Here is a 21,745-nt window from a genome sequence, read left to right on the forward strand (position 1 = left end):
ATGTTCTAAAGTTGTTTGAGATGGCTGCACAACACCGTGAATAAACTTAAAACCATTGATTTGTACACTTTAAATGGATGAATAGTATGTGAAATACATCTTAGAACTGTCCTTAAAATCTTTATAAAAGTAACAGAACAAGAAATAGCAGCTTAATTATATTAAAGTTATAAAAGCAAAAATAGAGAACAATTGTAATAGCTTTCAAAAATAGGTAGGCTGTATAAGTAAGGTAAACTGTCATATGTGATAGCTGTAAGCTGATAAATCAAAAATTAGAAAAGTAAGTGTATTTAGAGATACTGAACTAAACAGAAGGAGTTAATGTGATTGCTTCAAAGAATGGGAAGGGTGGGGCTGGGGACTGTTGGTTTTTATGATAGGCTCTATATAATTGTTAACCATGAATTACTTGGTAAAATTAATTTTAATGTAGAAATTAACCCCATAAAATCATATATATGTATGTATTTGTATGCCATTTTAGCCACAATAGTGACCAAAAAATTAAAGATAAAGCAAATGTGAACGTGTATAAATCTGATTATGTAAATTCCATTTTTTGCCTCTTTTTCCAAATTCCGAACTCATCCAAGGAGTTTATCTAGGAGTACTATATAGCTTACCATCAAAAATACCTTGAGAACATTCTACTTCTGCTGTGTGCAGTTCACCCTAGTGAAGTGACCTAAAGAGATCGATGCCTCTAAACAGTCTCTAGAGAGTGCTCTACCCAGAGTTTGCTCCTGGTCCTGCATAGGTGGGAGTGGAAAGGCTGACTGAGAACAGGTGTGGCAAATGGGACATTTGAAGAGGGTAGGCATGGGTTAGGGGTCAGGTGTATCAGAGGGCTTGAGGCAGCTCGAGAGCAATTAACACCTGAGGGTAAAGAGTGAGGTGAGGGGAGGCACAGTACTGATTCTTTACAGTTTTTGGCTAGGCCCTTTCTGGCTGCTACTTAAACTTCTCTTCTGTGCTTCATGTGGAGTTTTTCATATGTGGTGTTTTGAGATAGTTGGAAAGGTAGTAAAGCCAAGAGCTTTAAAAATCATACTGATCTCGTCATTTGATTTCAACATCTCGTATTTTCTCCTATTGGGACTAATTTAGTAAGACCCATTTTTCTTGAATCCCTAGTGTCTAATTGCTCATATTTCTTCATTAAAGCTGTATTATGGTTTAGGATGTTCGTTGCTGTTTAAATCTCTGATGCCCTCTAGGAACCCTTTCATAGGCTTTGTGTTTTGGAGGTAGAGGAAAAATGATCTGCTTTACTTTGGAATCTGCAAAGGAACGCTGAGGTCCCAGGTGGATTTGGTGTTTGGAAAAGGGAATTTGGGGGACTAAGGTTGACCCTGAGCCCCCAGGTCACTGTTCACATTTACAAAAGCAAACCTGGTATCCCCAATTGCTTTTCTCTTGAGGTTGGCTTAGCTTTATTTATCTTCTGTCTTGGGTCACTGCCCCTGAGGTGCTTCAAAAGCAAAACCCAAAAGACTCAAAACAAAGAAAGCTAAACCAGATTCAAGGAAAAAATGACCTGGCACTCTGGGTTCACTTTTACAAAGGCAAAAAGTCACTTCAAGAGTTCCATAGAATGGTTTTAAGTCGGCCTAGATTCATTGTGTCATTTGCACAAAGTGATCTCAACAGGTCCGAGACCCTAAAGTTTCTTGGGTAGAGACTAGGAGTGAGACTTAGGATGAGAAACTGTCAGCAAGCCAGATGCGTTGACACAAACAAATTCTTCAGTGATTCTGAAGCGATTCAACTATTTTGAGCATATAAATGGGACCACCCATGCAACTATATCTTTCCTTAAGCTAAATCTTTTTGTTTGCCGGACACACACAGGGAATGCTGAGGAAGTGAAACTTACAACTCACTCACAGATATTGGCATAAGTCCACTTTATGTTATCAGATTAGTTATAAAGGGTATTTTTGAATCCTTGGTGAAAAAAGAAGTTAGGATACTAATTTTAGATAATCTTATAAATCATGATGAGATAGAACTGAGGCATCTTATTTTTCTCTTCATTTTTGTATGATCCATACTTTGCTTACTTCCCAAAAGGATTTAAGGTAGAATTATTTTACTTGACTATTGGAACAAACTCTTTTATAGACCTTAATACCAATTTTCATTGTAATATGCCTGACTTTATCCTTTAATAAGTAATTGTAAAATTGCTTTTGAATCATCTAGGGAAGTTTTTTTGTTGTTCTTATTTGATCTACATCTTTGAATATCAGGTATATATGTTAATAAATTCACCTGTTGAGACTGTGTCTTACTATTTATTTATAAGACTGAGAGATTTTGTGTAATTAATAGCAAATGTATTATTTGTGTACTGCCATCTGAAAGGGAGCAAGGAAGAGAAGTGAGGTTTTCCATAACTTGGGTTTTAATAGTAAAGATATAGTGCATCCTATGAAACCTAACTAAATGTGAGAGATAGACCCCAAGGCTATAACTGTGTGCAAGTGAAGGTGAGTGCCAGTGGTTTTTTCTGGCACTACTCCAGTTTCCTCCTCCCTTTCTATCACACTCTGGCTCCAGAGCAGGCATGTTCTTTTTCAACTATTCCAAAGATCAGGGATCATGCTTTTTGGTCAAAGCAGGCATGGGTAGCAGCCTATATAATAGGCTCATTGCATCACTGTGGCCTGGCATAAGGTTAGGTAGGACCCAAGAATAATGTCCTAGTTTTGTGTTACATCTTTTACTTCAGTAGAACCGTACTTTAACTCACCACCACCACTCCACCCCTGTGGCTGTTTCTGAATTTTATGCCCCCTGTAACTTCTCTCCCTCCTCCATTCAGTATCTCCTATCTTCCAGTTGCCCCTTTGTCCCATACAGGCTTCTCATCTTCTCCACTGCAGCCCCTCCTCCTCGCAGGATTCTTTCACCTGCAGTCCCTCCATCCTTTGCTCCCTCGTTCTATCTACCCTTCAATTATTCTTCAAGCAATAAGAAATAAAGCTTCTGTTGATAATCCCCCCCACCGCAAAAGAACTGTAATTTAAAATGTGAAAAAATGGGATTATATCAAACTGAAAAGCATTTTTTTTTTTGTTAAGATTTTATTTATTTATTTGACAGAGAGAGACAGTGAGAGAGGGAACACAAGCAGGGGGAATGGGAGAGGAAGAAGCAGGCTTCCTGCCTAACGAAAGCCTGATGTGGGGCTTGATCCAGGGCCCTGGGATCATGACCTGAGCTGAAGGCAGACACGAAACAACTGAGCCACCCAGGCGCCCCTCAAACTGAAAAGCTTTTGCATAGCAAAGGAGACCATCAACAAAACAAAAAGACAACCTACTTAATGGGTGAAGATACTTGAAAATCATAGATTTGATAAAGGATTAATATCCAAAATATATGAAAAACTTACACAATTGACTATCAGACACCCCCTAAACAATCTAGTTAAAAAATGGGCAAAAGGGGCGCCTGGGTGGCTCAGTGGGTTAAGCTGCTGCCTTCGGCTCAGGTCATGATCCCAGGGTCCTGGGATCGAGCCCCGCATCAGGCTCTCTGCTCCGCAGGGAGCCTGCTTCCTCCTCTCTCCCTGCCTGCCTCTCTGCCTACTTGTGATTTCTCTCTGTCAAATAAGTAAAATATTAAAAAAAAAAAAAATGGGCAAAAGACTTGAATAGACATTTTTGCAAAGAAGATACATAGACAGGCAACAGGCACATGAAAAAATGCTAAATTTCACTAATTGTCAGGAAAACGCAAATCAAAATTACAATGAGATATCACCGCACACTTATGAGAATGGCTGTTCTCAAAAAGACAAAGAAATAGCAAGTGTTGGCAAGGATGTGGAGAAAAGGAAACCCTTGTGCGCTGCTTGTAGGAATGTAAATTGGTACAGCCACCGTGGACAGCAGTGTGGAGGTTCCTCAAAAAATTAAAAATGGAACTGCCGTAAGATCCAACAATTCCAGGGCATCTGGGTGACTCAGTCAGTTGAACATCTGACTTTTGAGTTTGGCTCAGGTAATGATCTTGGGGCAGTGAGATTGAGCCCCACCATCAGGCCCCGCGCTGGGTGTGGATCCAGCAATTCCACTTATGGTTATTTATCCAAAGGAAATAAAAATCACCAATTTGAAGAGATATACCCACCCAATATGTTCGTGGTGGCATAACTTACAGTTGCCAAGATGTGAAAGCAACCGAAGTGACCATCAGTAGATAAATGGACACAGAAGCTGTAGGAATATATATGCAACAAAGTATTGCTCAGCCATAAAAACAAATGAAATCTTTCCGTTTGTGTTAACATGAGTGGACCTAGAGGATATTATGCTAAATGAAGTAAGTCAGAGAAAGACAAATACTGTATGATTTCACTTGTATGTGGAATCTAAAAAACAAAACAAATGAGCAAACAAAACAGAAATAGATTCATAGATACAGGAGACAAACTATTGGTTACCAGAGTGGGGAGTGATTTCGGAGTGGTGAAATAAGTAGAAGGGATTAACAGGTACAAACTTCCAGTTGTAAAATAAGTAAGTCATGGGGATGTAAGGTACAGCATATGATACATAGTAATATGGTAATAACTTTGTATGGTGACGGATGGTAACTGAACTTACCTCGGGGATCATTTTGTGATGTATAAAAATATCAAATACACACGTATACATCGTGTATACAGGATAGGGAGCCTGGGTGGCTCAGTGTTAAGCATCTGCCTTCGGCTCAGGTGATGATCCCAGGGTCCTGGGATGGAGGCTCTCTGCTCAGTCGGAAGCTTGCTTCTCCCTCTCCCGCTCCCCCTGCTTGTGTTCCCGCTCTCTCTGTGTGTCTCTGTCTCTGGCAAATAAATAAAATTAAAAAAAAAAAAATGAAACCCATAGGATATTGTATGGTGATAATACTTTAATTTTAAAAAGTGGAATGAAGGGACACTTGGGTGGCTTAGTTGGTTGGATGACTGCCTTCGGCTCAGGTCATGATCCCAGAGTTCCGGGATCGAGTCCCACATTGGACTCCCAGCTCCATGGGGAGTCTGCTTCTCCCTCTGACCTTCTCCTCGCTCATGCTCTCTCTCACTATCTCTCTCTCAAATAAATAAATAAAATCTTAAAAATAAAAATAAAAAATAAAGTGGAACAGGACCTTATAATAATTACGGATGAGGGACACTGATAGACCATTCGGAAATGTTAGTTAAGATCATTTAATTCTTACTAACATTAGATGCAAATCTTTATCATGATGGATGATAATCTATTTTCTTTACCAGTGCCCTAGGGAAGGAGCCTGGGAGGAAGTCAGCTGATTGCATTCACTTTCCCTCGTTTGCCCACAGGCCACATTGGCCTTTTTCAGAGAACTGTGAGCACAAGCCAAAGAAGTCTGTAGGGTGCTCATTTTTTTTTTTCTTTTTTGAGATTTTATTTATTTATTTGACAGAGATCATAAGTAGGCAGAGAGGCAGGCTGAGAGAGAGGGGGAAGCAGGCTGCCTGCTGAGCAAAGAGCCCAATGTGGGGTTTGATCCTAGTACCCTGGGATCATGACCGGAGCAGAAGGCAGAGGCTTAAGGCCTGAGCCACCCAGGTGCCCCGGGTGCTCATTTTTTTATACTCTGAAGAGCCTAGGAAAAAGCCCCCTGGTTAACTTGGGATGGTCGTCATCAATCAGTAAGTTATTTCTTGAATGTCTACTGAGTGGTTACACTCTGCTGGACATACTTTATGCATTTGCCTGCCTAGCTTTATTAAGTTTGTTTCTATTTACTTACCAAATGCAGCATTTGAAAAATCGTACACACATGGAAGTGAGAAATCAGAATAGGAGAGCAGTATGCTTCCTGGCCCAGTATTTCCTCTGCACCTGTATCCATGCATCCTTTGGGGCACAGACAACAGAAATGGTGCTCGAGTTTACAGCCACTGGGTTCGTGGGCTGAGAATAATGGGTAAGCCGTCATTGGCTCCTATAGAAATCAGCAACTTCAACTTCTGTCTTTTTTTTTTTTTTAAAGATTTTATTTATTTATTTGACAGAGATCACAAGTAGGCAGAGAGAGAGGAGGAAGCTGGTTCCCTGCTGAGCAGAGAGCCCAATGCAGGGCTCGATCCCAGGACGTTGGGATCATGACCTGAGCTGAAGACAGAGGCTTTAGCCCACTGAGCCACCGAGGTGCCCGTAGCTTCTGTCTTAATATTAAATTCATTGTAGCAGGGTGCCTGGGTGGCTCAGTCAGTTAAGTGTCTGCCTTCCACTCAGGTCCTGATCTCAGGGTCCTGGGGTTGAGCCCCATCAGGCTCCCTGCTTAGTCTTTCCCTCTGCTCCTCCCTCCTGCTTGTGGTCTCTCTCTCTCTCTCTCTCAAATAAATAAATAAAATATTTAAAAATAAATATATCTTCCCTGTATGTTAACTAACTGGAACTTAAATAAAAACTTGAATGTTTGAAAAAAACTTGAATTTAAAAAACAAATTTATTGTAGCATCCTCATGTATTACTGTAGTTTAGATTACTAGGGTTGTGCGAATAGTTTTTTTTCCTTTATACTTTCTTCAGGTCAACATCAAAACATTACTTGTTTCCATGTTAACTGTCACCTCCCCACTTTCCCCACTTAAAATGTAAACTCTTGAAGCATAGGACTGTTGTCTCATTCAGTACTATATCTCTGGCCTGGCACAGTAGTCAGCACGTTATAGGTGGGCAGTCAATGTTTGTTGAAGGAATAAATGAATCTTACCTAGACTGTTGGCCTTTTTTCCACATTGGCAGTGAGTTCCTTAACCATGAATGTGCAGCCCTGGATATCTACAAGTTAATAATGCACAATGTATATTTCTATAAAATATAGTGTAAATTTAAAAGCATGTAGATTAGACTTGTCTGCATGTAGGCAGGTAGGTTAAATTTTATGGTTCCTGTAATTTCTAGTGATAAGAGATTTGCATATGAATATCTGACCACATGTGAAAATTGTAAGCATAATTTTTCTTTATCTAGGTGTCTGTTTTTGTACTGTTTGGCAGAAGAACCAGTTCTGTATTCACTGCTGGAGTTGGTGTAGGTTTTAAATTCATTAAATGGACTCCTCCTTTCCCACCCGGGGGTAGATCAGCCCAAGAGGAAAAAGAGACTTATTTTAAGGCCTCTTCCTCTTCCAAATCCCAAAGGTCATGTTGCTAATGCCTTTTAGAAAGAAAGGGAGATTACAGCCAACGTATTAAGTGGTTACTTTCTGCTGACTGTGCGCATGCCCACGCATACTTGTGCAAACATACACTTACACCTAAAAGAAGATTCCTTCAAAATGAGGCTTTTGTTAACAACTGTGTGAGGAGCATTTATTATTGAAATTTATTTTAATATGTAAATATGTAAACCTTATCTCTAACTCTAGAGTTAATACTTGGCCATTGTGGAATATTATGTAAATGAAGAATTCAGTAACAGTTACCCATAACCCCACCACACAAATAACAACCATTCTTAACATTCTCGAAAATTTTCTTCCATTCTTTTTTAATGGGTGTTTATGTAATTTTAGTAGGGACGATTATCACAAGCATCTTAAAAGATACTTAAAATTTTGTGTAAATATCGATTCTAGTAACTACATAATATTCATCTTACAGATAGATATACCTCATCACTTAACCATTCTCTCAGTACTGAGATTTGGGCTGTTTTCAGGTTTTATCTTCCCCCTCAACTAATAGTTTTTTGATAACACAGATAATTTTTGAGGTTAAGATCATTATTCTCTACCTTTATTATTGTTTCCTGAGGTTTGAGTCCTAGAACTAGAATTACTGAGTCAAAGGGAATGGCTGTTTTATAGGGTTCTTAAACATGTATTATAAAATCACTTTCTGGAGATATTATGCCAATATTCAATTTCACCGTCAGTGTGTGTGAAAGTTAACTTTTCCCTCTTTGTGAAAGTTGCTTGTTGCTAAGTAACAGTCAAGAATTACACAGAAGTTTAAATAAATTTAAACTTTAACTTTTCTTTTTCAGGTAGTATATTCTTTTAGCATTGTTTCAGTGTAGCTTCTGTACCAATATCTTAACTTTTGATACAGCCTAGAATATTGTCCAAAAGAAAATAGAGTGGCTTTTAATATTAGTAGTTACTATTTTCATTATGGAATTTTCACCCTTTGATGGGAACATCTCTACTAAGTTGTATATTGGATGGGAAAAGAGTCAGACAAGTCCATTACCTTCCTAAAAAGTAGTTTTTTGTAACCTCTCTTTAGGTTTTAATTACCCCCAGAAGTTTTATCCCTCCCAGAGTCCCTGGGTTGGCTCACATATCCTAGGAGTAAATACAAATGCTTCCTTCAATTGAAAGTAAAACCGATACACCCCTTACTTATAATGTGAGTTAAAACAAGAAGAAAGAAAAGAAAAGGAAAAAAAAAAAAGAAGAAGAAAGAATAATATAAAAACTGAAGGAAGGTAGTAAGTAAAGTATTTAGCTTTCTGAAACAATTCAAACCGGGATAGGAAGTTGGTTTTAAATGGCTTAAAGGAGATTAGGGTTTTTAAAGTTGGATAAGGAGTTTGGTGCTTTGGTTTAGGCACGGCATTGCTTTTAAAAGATTACCTCCATATTTGACAACAATTCTAACTGGAGATTATAAAGCAAATAGTCAATTTTAAAACACTACGGAATACAAGAGGGCTTCTTTTTGTTGTTGTTTGTTTATACAGAATGATTGCCTAGAGTTAACAGGCTGAGTTCTGAAGCCCTCATTTCATAATACTGCTGAGGATCTATCACCAGGGGGAATCCAGCAGAGGTTGTTTAATGCACTTAATTGAGATTATCTGAGCTTTTGGTTTAAATTACTTTGGGAAAAGTCTAGGTACAAACAGCTTCTTTGAAAGGTAAACATACTTAACCTCTAAGAAAAAAGGTTCAATTTAAGTTCCTTGAAATTTTTCAAACAGGTAATAGCACCAACCCAACCCTTATTAATTAAATTGGAGTATGGACTGCATACTGTGTAAAGATGAAATCTCTATACATCAGGTACAAGTGTTACTATAATTCTATTAATAGTGTTTTCATTATTTTATAATTGTTTGAGAATGCAGTCAGGTATTATATTAGAAAAGCAACCCCTGACAATTTAGCTGTTTTGAAAGTATAAAGATACATGTGCTGTTTTGGTTATAAAGTATAGTTAGTGATGAAGTTTTAAAAATGAATTCCTTATTCTGTTCCATCTAAGAAGCAGGTCATATTAAAGTGGATCAAGAGTGGCCTGTACTGCATGTATTAGCTATGGGTAAATAGTCAAAAGTTTAACATTTTGCCCTATCTTCCTCAGCTCCTTGACCTGTTTATGGTTTGGGATTGGTCTACTTATCTAGCTGATTACGGACAGCCAGCTTCTAAGTACCTTCGGGTGAATCCAAACACAGCTCTGACTCTTTTGGAGAAGTGAGTATATTCTGAAGACTTTTTTGCATAACATTATAGCCTTTGGTGAGTTAGCGATGATTGAACAACTAGAGATTTTCAACAAAAGAGAAATGTCTAAGTGGAGCTTAAAAGCTCAGTCCATTTTAATGACCAAAACATAAGTCTCTTTCTTTGCTGATTGTAATGTTGGTGTTGTTTTATGGGATTGCTGTTTGTGTTGATGTGAACAAAATTTTGGTGCATCTCGTCCAGTTAAAAATAATAGAAGTTTAGGTGTTACTTTTCCCTCTCATTATGTGGCAGATTTTCTTTTCACTTAATCATATTTCATTTTACATATCACTGCTAAATTTTCTATTTTTGAATTAAAAATGTATATTATTTTCCTATACTTCAAAATATCTGTGTATATTTGATTTCAAAGGACAAAAGAAACTGTTTAAAATAAATATAAATTTATTTTACCATGCCATGAAACACTACTGAGACCCACCCCCCCAAAAAACAAAAAAAAACCTGCTTTAAATTTTCTAATGTTAATTTTTCTTTCACCTTGTCTTGCTATGAATGTGATTTGCAGAGTCCACAGAGGGTATGTATTTTAGCATACATTGGTGGAACATCAATATTAGAAAACTTAACATAGTTTAGATTTACATACTAATGCAAAAACCCCACTTCATACAGAATGTAAAATAAAGCTGCTAATTTTTTGTATAGTTGCTCTGAACTTTTATTAGTACCTATTTTCTTTGAAGTATATTTTTCAAGCATAAGGATTAGTGTGAGATAATTCAGAGCATGCCAAGATATTTTACTTGTGATAGCATAGTATTTAATTTCTCTTTACCAAGCCTCTTCATTCATATATATTCCTAGGATGAAGGATACTAGCAAAAAGAACAATATATTTGCTCAGTTCAGGAAGAATGATCGAGACAAACAGAAGTTGATAGAGACAGTCGTGAAACAGCTAAGAAGTTTGGTGAATGGTATGTCCCAGCACACATAGACTTGGACTGCACTCAGTGAGATCAAATCTGTGATTCAACATTATTCTCTAACAAGGGTCATGATGCGGTAATTTGTTTGCAGAATTTAAAAATGCAGTAGGAAAAAGACATTGATGAGAAATTAAAAAAGAAACAATAAAAATATCATTTGTATGGATTTTTAAATAATTGGTTACTATTTTATATAGGGAAAGTGTGACAATTTTTCTCACTTTTAGGGAAAAAAGGCAAAACGTAATACATAAATCAGGTCAAAAATTGTACATGAAACTGGTTGTAAATACATTAGAAAAATCTTATATGCCTCTACATATTAAGTATTTTTTTCTATTCAGACTTGAATGACTTTTCTGGGTTTTTTCCTCAGTATCCAGTTTTGAAATGTGATCATGTCTGATATGGGAGTACTTTACTGTCATTTTGTAACTTGTTAACTTTCATTTTCATCTCAATATGATTTAAGTGGACTAAAATTTCCAGTTCTACAGACTCCAAGGGAAAATATACAAATCTTTAAAGGTCCCTGAAATCAACCTTGATTTAACTCAGTAAGAATGTGAATTATTTGTTCTGCTTGGGTGGTTTAATTTAATGGTTTTGAATATGAAGAAAAGGTGTTTGGATTTTCTAAAGATGCAATGTTGTTTCTGTTTAGTAGGGTTAATATTTCTAACTATATTGTTTGTAGCTGACCCCATTCTAGGATTTATTTGGTTTGGCTTGGTTCAAGTTAAAAGAGAGGACAGGAACGAATTGGAGTAAACCACTTCAGGTGCTGCTTGTGCTAAAGTAGATACGTTCCTACACACAGACGTTAGCACAGGGTTAGGTTACTTTCTTCAAATAGCAGCTCTCAGTACCTATCCTCAGTATGGAAACAGGCCAAACCAAATGAACTCTGGAAAATCCAAAACGAATGTACATTTTCTTCTGTGTAAATTACTGTGGTCCAAATGGTAGTATCAAACTGATCCCAACTTTCTTTTCATTGTATTTATGCTGAATATTCCTTTTGCATTTTCAGGATTTATGCCTGTAAGAAACTTACACTTGACTCTGTAATATAAGAGTAAAGGATTACATGTACATTTCTTGATTTTGTGATGAAATATTAAAAAGGTCAAGCAGGTTGTTGAAATTGCATTGCTGTTGCATCTATTCAGAGCTTCCTGATTGGAAACAACTGCTTCCTTCAGAAAAACTGTTATTCCCTAGTTACTAGAATGGGGAGTGTCACCAAAACAAAGATAAGCAGCTTTTATTCTCTTGACCATCTCAATCCTAAACTTCACATTTTAAAAAATACTTCATGGAGAACATGGTAATTCTTCAGGCACAAAACAGAACAAAACAAAAAAAAAAAACCCCTGGAAGTTAAAAGAGGAGCGGTGAACAGCTAGCTCTTTTTTGAAGACTGGAATGTGGCTGTCGGTCGCGCGCCTTACGTAGCCCTGCAGGGTATTCGGGATGTCGCTCTGGTTTTGGTTGAGGCATCCCGGGATCCGGACAGACGCCGCCTTTGTACTGCTTAGAGTAGACCACTGTGGGTTCGTAGCTGTGATGTGTGAAATTCACTGTCTTCTGTAATACATTTAACACCCTTGTCACTGACTGCCAACCCCTGGGTTGCACTGTAGGGACAGGGACGCAAAAGCCCAGGGGTTCAGACACAAAACACTGGAGAAGCAACCCAGGTAGACCGACTGGGGTGGAGTACGGTGGCCTCCACAGTGGGAAGGAACGGTGAATTTAGCCCTAGAGACCCGAAAGGCGTCCTGAGATATCTGCTTCTGCTGGGATTAGGATGTCTCAGTGAAGCTTTGGGCATCAATGACACTACCGTCTTTTGCAGGCATCCTAAAGTGGTAAATGAGAAACCGGATGGGTATGGGAATGTCGGAGAGTCTCGACCCCGGGTGTCCGTTGTAGGTGCCCGCAATGCCAGGCAGACATCCAAGACCTCAATTTCTCTGGAAACTGAAACAGAGCGAAGGGGATAAACCCCAGCCCTTCATAGCTGGAGTGCCGAGAGGGGAAGGGCACCTACAACCTCGAGGGTGGGGATGCCGGAGAGCCCGCTTCAGCCCTGGGCGAGGGGTTCGCCCACCCGCGGAGCCGCGGCGTACAGCCGGGAACTTCTGGCGCGAAACGGCAGGCCCCGCCCGAGGATCTGCGCGGGGCGCGGCCCCCAGCCCAGACTATGAGCTGCGGCGGCGGCCACTCCCTACTCCTGGCCCCCGGGTGAGCGTGCCGCTGCCCACCGCCGCCAATCATTACTCGGCTCCGAGCGCTTTAAATATGCATGGGCGCGTCACGTTGTATGAATCGGGATCGGTCCATGGGGAGGGAGCCAATATCTATATAAATGTGGGCAGGGTGGGCCGAGTAGAGAGGGAGTGGGGTGGGGGGTCTGCAGCCCCGGTGACCGCAGCCCACGTTGGCAACACCGGTGAGTTGCTCCTCTCTTTGCTCTCCTTTGCTGATTCTATCAAAAGAGAGCTGAACCGGGGAGGAGGTGGGAGGCACCCGCGGATGCCGGGCGGGAGCAGTGCTCGGCACCCCAGAAAAGCACTGGCATTTGGGCCCAGAAGCCGTCGGACTGGAGGAAGGCACCTTTCCCTCCGGGCGTGTGATCGCAGCCGCCTTCTCCCAGTCTGCTTTTAGAGCCACGTCATTTTCCGAGATTTATAAATCTCAGTTTGGGCCCGCCAGTCCCAGGCCCTTTCCGGACCGAACAGGTGAGCCCTGCGCACTCCGAGCCACCAGATCTCCACAGGTTCGCCATGTTCCCCTGGGGGCTGAGCTGCCTGTCGGTGCTGGGGGCGGCGGGCACCGCTCTCCTGGGCGCCGGCCTGCTGCTCAGCCTGGCGCAGCACCTCTGGACGCTCCGCTGGACGCTGAGCCGGGACCGGGCCTCCGCCCTGCCCCTGCCCAAGGGCTCCATGGGCTGGCCCTTCTTCGGCGAAACGCTGCACTGGTTAGTTCAGGTGAGTCACTCGCACCCCGTCGTGTTCGTACCCCAACACGGCCCCTTCTTCCCTGACTCCCACGGGACCCTCCTCGTCCACAGTGTTCCCAGAGTTTCTAGTCGGCCTCATCCTGTCGCCGAGGGGCCCAGAGAGCATACACAGCCCTCGCGGTTGCTCAGCTGCTCCTCTGAAGGGATTGTATATCGCCGGAGTTCTCCCAGCGCAACATACACACGACCGGACCTAACACCAGGGTGAATAGAAGGGTTCGGAGAAGGTTCGCCTGAAATCCTGCAAGCACACAATCAGGAATCAGGGGCACTTCTCAGCCGTGAGGCCTTGGGCGCTCACGTCCTCTTGCTGAGCCTCAGTCTCATCTCACCGTTGGGAACAGGAGCATCTATATACTTCCATAGGGTAGTCGTCGCGAGGCCCCTGGGAACCTCGGTTTTGTATAGGAACACGCCCACCCGGAACAGGGTGTTGTTAGCAAGGGGCCTTTGGGAGACCTGGGCCAGACCCCCAGCAGAGGCCCAGCGGCTCCAGCCTCGCTCCGCCTCGCCCGCAGGGCTCCCGCTTCCACAGCTCCCGCCGGGAGCGCTACGGGACCGTGTTCAAGACGCACCTGCTGGGCCGGCCGGTGATCCGCGTGAGCGGCGCGGAGAACGTGCGCCGGATCCTGCTGGGCGAGCACCGCCTTGTGCGCAGCCAGTGGCCGCAGAGCGCGCACATCCTCCTGGGCTCGCACACGCTGCTTGGAGCCTTTGGTGAGCCGCACCGGCAGCGGCGCAAGGTGAGCTGAAACCAAAGAAGCGGCCGTTGGGACGTCAGACGTGCGGTCCCTGGGGCCCTGTTGTGGTCCAGGCTGGGGATAGGTTTTAGGGGCACACTTGAAGCTGGCAGGGACCCCTGGCTAAACAGAGGTGGTTTGGGGCCAGTCCTTTACGTTTTCCAGCTTTGGTTATAAGCCCCCTAGCATTGGGACTTAAGGGACCTTTCATCTTCGATGTCCTGTGTGTGATTCTGATAACAGAATGGTGGGGAGCCACACTCGGAGAGGGACCGGGTACGACTTCTTGGAGGAGGTGGCATCTGGAGCCTGGATGGATGGGAGGGACTGTATACATCAGAGATCTAGCGGGAATGGCGAGAGCAGAAGCCAATACGTGTAGGGCCGCTGAGGAGAAAGGGACAGAAATTGGCCTTCTGGCTTCTCTGGAATCGCCGAGCCGAGGAAGCCAGACGGACCGCGGCCAGTGCTGACCCCGCGGGCTCCCCACAGGTCCTGGCACGGGTTTTTAGCCGCGGGGCGCTGCAGCGCTTCGTGCCCCGCCTGCAAGGGGCGCTGCGGCGCGAGGTGCGTTCCTGGTGCGCGGCCCGCCGGCCGATTGCTGTCTACCAGGCTGCCAAAGCACTCACCTTTCGCATGGCTGCGCGCATCCTCCTGGGGCTACGGCTGGACGAGGCACAGTGCGCGGAGCTGGCGCGGACCTTCGAGCAGTTCGTAGAGAACCTCTTCTCGCTGCCCCTGGATGTTCCCTTCAGCGGCCTGCGCAAGGTACTGCCGCTCTGGCCTCAGACCTTCCTCTTGGGGAGCCCCAGCGTGAAGACCAGGCTCCCTCGGCGCGCCCCCACGCGTCACCTCTAGGGGGGACCGAGGCATGGCCCAGGGTGGGGAGGTGGCGTGGTGTGGCAGTGGGCGTCGGGGCTGACCTCTGTCTTCACTCGCTGTATGACCGGGGAGGGAGGCGCCTCCCGGAATGCGCTCCAGACCCACCAGTAGCTGGCTTCCCGACTTCGGGGTCTGGGTGACCGCCGCCCAGCCGATCAGCCCAGTTCCAACACTAGAGCAGTGCCCCTTGGCCTGGCCTCCAGCGCCTCTTGGAAGCCCGGATGGCAGCGGAACCGATGGGACCACAAACGCCGCAGACATTCCTCCCGCGGAGCCTGGGTTGGAGAGGAGTGGGGGCCAGGTCCCCGTCTGTGGCTCCAGGCCCACTAGTTTCCAGAACAGAGAATTGCTGCTGCTTCAGACTTCAGAGCACAGGGCTGGGCCCAGAGGGCAACTAGGAGGCTACAGAGACTTTTCTTTGTCCATGAGCTGGGGTATCCCACTGTTTGGATGCCTTGGTTTTCCTCACCTTAATAAAAATTATAGCTGTGTATGAAGGGACATACCTTAGGCTGATTGCTTTGAATACATTTTCTGAGTTAATCCTCTCAGCCTGCAAAGTGGTCTCCTTCTTTGATTGGTGAAGAAACTGAAGCTCAGAGATGTTTAGTGACTTACCCAAGATCACACAGGTAGTAGGGACAGAGGCAGGATTTGAACCTGATTTCCTATGATCTCAAAACCCAAGTATTCAGATGCTTTTGCTATGCTTGCTCCTTGAACTTCTGCCCTCTTGCCTACTGCCTTACAGAGGCTAATGCTTAGAACATCCGGGAGTGGTCTCTAAGCCAGAGCTTTTTTGGATACATCAAAGTGTGCCTTCCTCTCTACACTGGTGCCCACTGCTCCTGGCTGAGTCTAGTGCAGGGAAAGGTCAAGGGACTGACCACCTGACTAGGGTCTGTGCCAGGCCTGGGCACTGAGCTGTGTGACACTGGGAAATTGCTTGACCCCTCTGAGCTCAGGCATCCTCCTCTCAGGATGACAGTAATTGCTTGCCTTGCCTCAAAGGTGGAATGTGATCATCAAGAGAGAATTATGTGTAGAGATAGTGGATAAGTTCTTGACCATTCACTGAGACCCTACTATGTGCCAGACGTGGAACTAAGTTGAGAAGCTTGACCCCTGGATCTCAGCAGAACAGCCCCAGGAAGATCTGGGGGGTAGGTATAGGCCGTGCCCTCTTAGCCTTCCTGCCCCACCTCCCTTCTCTCCCCATGCATCAGGGAATCCGGGCACGAGATCAGCTGCATCGGTACCTGGAGGAGGCTATTGCAGAGAAGCTTCGTGAAGACAAGGCTGCAGAACCGGGTGACGCCCTTGACATGATTATCCACAGCACTAGGGAGCTGGGCCAGGAGCTCTCAGTGCAGGAACTGAAGGTAGGTGGTGGGAAGGTTCTACTTGTCTTCCTTTTGCATTCCTAGCAGTCTCCACACGCATGCTACATCCTTCCCCAGCAGGGTCCTGTTTGGCCCCACTTGAAGCCACAGGCACTCCTTAGGGGGAGAGGAAAGTGGAGATGTGGGTTCCAGTCATGGCTCAGCCATACCTACCTGCTCTGTGGCCTTGGGCCAGTCACCATTCCTCTCTGTAAAAATGTGAAAGGAATGAATCACAGGCCCTTGCATACAGGTTCTGGCCACAAACAGCTCAGCTTTCCCCACCCCCTTCTCTATCACTCCATGACTTTGCCTCTGCTGTTCCACCTGCCTATAACGCTTTTTCCACTCTTCCCTGCAAACCCTAAGGGCTCAGGGTCAAGCTCCACATCCTCCTTGAATCTCCCTCTTCTTCCCCAAATTGACCCTCTCCTTCCATGAGCCACCTTGTCACCTGGGCACCTTTAACTTCTGTTTTTATTTTATTTAATTAATTAATTAATTAATTAATTTATTTATTTAACAGAGAGAGAGATCACAAGTAGGCAGAGATAGAGGGGGAGGCAGGCTCCCTCCTGAGCAGAGAGCCCGATGCGGGGCTTGATCCCAGGATTCTGGGATCATGACCCGCGCTGAAGACAGAGGCTTAACCCACTGAGCTACCCAGACACCCTTAACTTCTGTTTTGCCACTATGAGGTCTCCCCTGAGAATTAGAGCCCTCCCCATTTATGTGTGGAGTAGAGGCATTGGAAGTAAAGAGAGAAGCTTTGGAATGGCCTCCAGGACCTGCTGGAGAACCCAAAAAGGAGTGGAGAGGCTGGGGGTGTAGAGGAAGGTTAGAAATGGGAACACCTCAGCCCTTCCAAAAGGAACTCCTAGCCTTTCTGGGCCTCAATGTCTCACTTTCCAAGAGTCATGAAGGGTGGGGCTCAGCCTTAATTTCTTCTTTGAGTATGGGGCTAATAGTCTTTATCCTGACACCTGGGTGGTTATGAGATCTGGAAGAATCGGGAGGTTAGAAGCAGATGAGCATTGGGTTCATGAGTCCTGGGAGAGCTGCTGGATAGGAACAGTTCTCTGCTGTGAAGGGGAGCACTTGACAGGGCTGGGGAGGGGATGACAACACCCTCCAGGTCAGGAATCTTCTGGTCTGGTCTGGGCCTCAGGGGCGGGCCAGGCAGAGGAGGTCTAGCCAGGAAGGACGTTGGCGCTCCCAAGTGGTCCAGGGCAGTCAGTTAGACTTGGGCCAGGTCATTCATTCTAGAGACATTATGGTACGTGTGGCTGGTGTCAGGCCGTATGCTGGGACTTAGGAGATAGCCCTGAGCAAAACACAGTCCCTGTCCTTGAGGTGTGGGAGGGGAGGGGTACACATTCATCCTAGGATCACACAGATGAATGTATAAACACACTGTGGGTGCCGCCGGGAGCTGGGAGGGCAGAGGGAGGCAGTGAGGGTGAAGGCTGGGGCTTGGAGCATGAAGCCACCAGGCCCCTCCTCTGACTTACTTGGTCAGTGCAGACTGAGAGGAGGGTTAATCTATCACTGGATTTAACAGGGCGGGAGGAGGGGGAAGCCATGATGCCGCCTTTGCTTGGAGGCTGGCGGGACCGCCGCAGGTGCCTTCCCGGTCCTCCCACCCTCACCCCAGTTCCGGTCAGGACGCCCGGCAGGGGTTGCCGGCAGCACCACCAGGTGGTTAAAAGCACCGAACTCCCGAGCCTGACTGCTAGGACTACCTTGAGCGCCCCTTGGAATCCCAGTCTCCACCCTTGTAAAACGAGGGCAGTAAGTGTGCCTCACAGGGCTGGGATGAGAATCGGAGTGAACACACTAAGAACAGCACACACAGTCAGGTCCGAGCGCTGTCTCTGGGAGCCCTTCCAATGATTCTGGGTTTAGTCGTTGCCGAACGGGGCTTTCTCAAGTGGCAGTCTTGGGATTCGATCGACCCCGGGCCCGCGCACGGAGCTGCCGCTCTGGCTTCGGCGCAGCGCTAAATTTGGGCCCTTTGCTGCCCAGCCACGGGGCCGTGGGGCCTTGCAGCCGGGGCCGCAGACTCAGCGCCGCCCCGGCTGTCTTGCAGGAGACGGCTGTGGAGCTCCTTTTCGCCGCCTTCCTCACCACGGCCAGCGCCAGCACGTCCCTCGTCCTGCTGCTCCTGCAGCACCCGGCGGCCGTCGCCAAGATCCGGCAGGAGCTGGCGGCGCAGGGACTGGGGCGCGCATGCGGCTGCGCGGAGGGGGCCGCGGGGGGCGGCGCGGGGCCCCGGCCGGACTGCGGCTGCGAGCCGGATCTCAGCCTCGCGGCGCTGGGCCGTCTGCGCTACATCGACTGCGTGGTCAAGGAGGTGCTGCGCCTCCTGCCGCCGGTGTCCGGGGGCTACCGCACCGCGCTGCGCACCTTCGAGCTCGACGTAAGTGCGCGCGCTCTCCCCGCCACCTGCCACCGGGCGGGCGGGGCCGGGCGGATTAGCTCCGCGCGGTCGCCTCTTCCCCTCTGAGCCTCCGCTTTCCGCCTTGAAATGGGCCGAGCTCGGTCCCGTTCCCCCCGTGCACGGTGGAGGGGCTCAAAGCCTGGCGCCTGGCGAGCCCACGAGGCTAGGAACAGGCTTTCGGCAGCGGCGAGTGTCAGTCAATTCAATGAGAACTTTATTATTTTTTTTAAATTTTATTTATTTATTTGACAGAGATCACAAGTAGGCAGAGAGAGGGAGGGGGAAGCAGGCTCCCTGCTGAGCAGAGAGCCCGATGCGGGTTCCATCCGAGGACCCTGAGATCATGACCTGAGCCGAAGGCAGAGGCGTAACCCACTGAGCCACCCAGGCTCCCCGAGAACTTTATTTTTTTTAGAGATTTTATTTACTCGATTGCGGGAGGGAGAGAGAGCACGAGCGGAGGGAGGAGCCGAAGGAAAAGCAGACTCCCCGGTGAACAGGCAGCTCGACGTGGGACTCAGTCCCGGGGACTCCGGGATCATAACCTGAGCAGTAGGCAGGCACTTAACAGACTGAGCCACCCAGGCACCCCAGAACTGAGTTTTAGAATAAAAACATACTTTCCTCCCTGCGGCATTCCCACCTCTTAGCCAGTGAGTGCAGGTGGGGAACAAGGAGAGCCCTTCCCTTGCGGTGCCCCGCACCCTACTCCCCTACTTCCTCACAAGCTCAAGGAACCGGTCATTGTTGCCTCGGCCTGGCTCCATCTCTGTAAGACCCTGGGCTGCACCCTCTACACTCTGGGCCTCAGTTTACTCTCTGGAAGGAAGTAGGTCTTGGCCCCTTCCAGCTGTGACACGTCAGTCAAGTGGTGCCAGGGCTGTGAGACAGCGAGAGAGTGTAGCCCTCGTTAGCCAAACTGAGAGTGTTTGCCTGAATGACTGTCATTGCAGGCAGAGATTGGGCCCCCCCTTCCCTGAGCCTTAACTTTAATCAGTGAAGAAATCTGTGGTGCATTGCCTACCAGGGGCCCATGGCACCATAGCGGCTGGGATTCTGCCCTGGAGGAGTTGGTGATGGGGAGAAAGGAGGGCAGGACCAATAGCTTCATCCCAAACTGGTGTGAAGATCGTGGTCCTTAGTGCTGAATAACACGGAAATATTTTAGGGGCTGACATTTGCCATGCAGCAGTGAAGGGTTAGGATGGGGACAGGACACCGCGGAGAGGGGACCATCCAGGCAAAGGTGAGTGGATTAGTGACATGTTTAGAAGTGTCTGGGATGCTGCATCTAGGAATTCGGACTTTGTTCTACAGTCTAACGGAAACAGGAAGGAGAACACAGGTCCACGAAGGGCGGGGGTGGGGGGGTGGACAGAAGGGGAGCCATCCTGCAGTTTACTGCTGGGAAAACTGAGCCTAGAGAGATGAGAGAGAGCGAGTGAGCGAGCACGTGGTCCTTGTTCAGGCTAGGGAAGCAAGATAGTGGGGGGGGGGGGTGGAAGACACATCAAAAAGTAGAATAGTTTTTTTTTTAAAAGTAAAATAGTCGAAAAACCTGAAGATGAGTAAAGGAAACCTAAAAGCTGCCTTTCAACATTTTAAGGGTGCCTGTGTTTAACTCCCATGTGCATCTTCTTGAAGTGTGGCTACTAGACCTAAATATTATTGTACAACTAATGGATTGGGGGGGGGGTTGTTAGAGAGTCAGTTTTCAGTTCAGTGCAAAGAAGAGCTTTATAATGGACTGACCACAGAGGAATGAGGGTCCCTGTCCTTCCTGTTGTTCCCGCCCAGGTTGAGGGTAGGTGCAAAACTAGAACTTAGGTCTCTTGATCTAATGTGAGAAGAAAAAAAGACAAAAACAAAACACCGAAACATAAACAGCAATAGATCACATTTAGCGATCATTAATATATGCCAGACCGTTATTCTATTCTCAAGGCAAAACCGGGCATTTTTGTTCTTATTTTAGTCAATTAAACTGAGGGTCGGAGAGCTTGAGTACCCAGCCTTAGGTCACACAGCTCACCAGAGAGGGAGCTGAAATTGGAACGCAGAGCGTTCTCCTAGCTTGCCGGTTAGGCGTGCGTTCTGCAGACCCCCGGGGTGGAGGCTGGGTGCAGGACCCGATTCCAAGCGCCTCGTAGTCAGGCGGGTCTCCTCACTTCCCCGCAGGGCTACCAGATCCCCAAGGGCTGGAGCGTGATGTATAGCATCCGGGACACGCACGAGACGGCCACGGTGTACCGCAGCCCGCCTGAGGGCTTCGATCCCGAGCGCTTTGGCGCGGCGGGCGAGGATGCGCGGGGCGCCTCGGGCCGCTTCCATTACATCCCGTTTGGCGGCGGAGCGCGCAGCTGTCTCGGCCAGGAACTGGCACAGGCGGTGCTCCAGCTGCTGGCGGTGGAGCTGGTGCGCACGGCGCGCTGGGAGCTGGCCACGCCTGCCTTCCCCGCCATGCAGACGGTGCCCATCGTGCACCCGGCCGACGGGCTGCGGCTCTTTTTCCATCCGCTCGCGCCTTCGGCAGCGCGAGATGGGCTACGCCTCTGACCCGCTGCGCTTGGGGACAGGACTTGGCCAGCGGCCGCGGCGCGCTGTCAGCGCCGCCCATCTGCGGTTTCCTAGTGCCGGCTCGGGCGCTCGCTCACTTGTTCAACAAACGGTCACCGAATGCAGCTCTATGCCAGACTTCGAGGGACGAGGAGGGCGAGCCCGAGCCGCGGGAAGCCGGCGGGAAGCTGCCTTCTGTGCCCTGAGGAAGGGAAGGTCGTGAGCCTAGCCTCCCTTTCCCAGGATCTCCAAGCAGCGACGAAGGGAACAGATCTTCC

At 46.9% G+C, this 21,745-nt stretch overlaps 2 protein-coding genes across 3 annotated transcripts in view; both read left to right on the forward strand.

Annotated features, from left to right (window-relative positions):
* Positions 1-11,591, forward strand: part of EXOC6 (exocyst complex component 6) — a 216,824-nt gene extending 205,233 nt beyond the window's left edge. For both annotated transcript variants that reach the window (XM_046027815.1, XM_046027816.1), the window contains exons 21-22: positions 9,341-9,453; positions 10,315-11,591. In XM_046027815.1, the coding sequence (XP_045883771.1) occupies positions 9,341-9,453; positions 10,315-10,447 (246 nt within the window). In that variant the 3' untranslated portion in view covers positions 10,448-11,591. The remainder of the gene's footprint in view (positions 1-9,340; positions 9,454-10,314) is intronic.
* A 1,640-nt stretch (positions 11,592-13,231) lies between these two features.
* LOC123954866 (cytochrome P450 26C1) lies at positions 13,232-21,500 on the forward strand. The gene is made up of 6 exons (XM_046026172.1): positions 13,232-13,435; positions 13,986-14,210; positions 14,700-14,975; positions 16,316-16,471; positions 18,561-18,890; positions 21,090-21,500. The coding sequence occupies exons 1-6, from the start codon at positions 13,232-13,234 to the stop codon at positions 21,465-21,467; spliced, it is 1,569 nt and encodes a 522-aa protein (XP_045882128.1). The 3' UTR covers positions 21,468-21,500.
* Positions 21,501-21,745: the final 245 nt, after the last annotated feature.

The sequence above is a fragment of the Meles meles genome, chromosome 13 (genome assembly GCF_922984935.1).
Source record: "Meles meles chromosome 13, mMelMel3.1 paternal haplotype, whole genome shotgun sequence".
Classification (NCBI taxonomy): Eukaryota; Metazoa; Chordata; class Mammalia; order Carnivora; family Mustelidae; genus Meles; species Meles meles.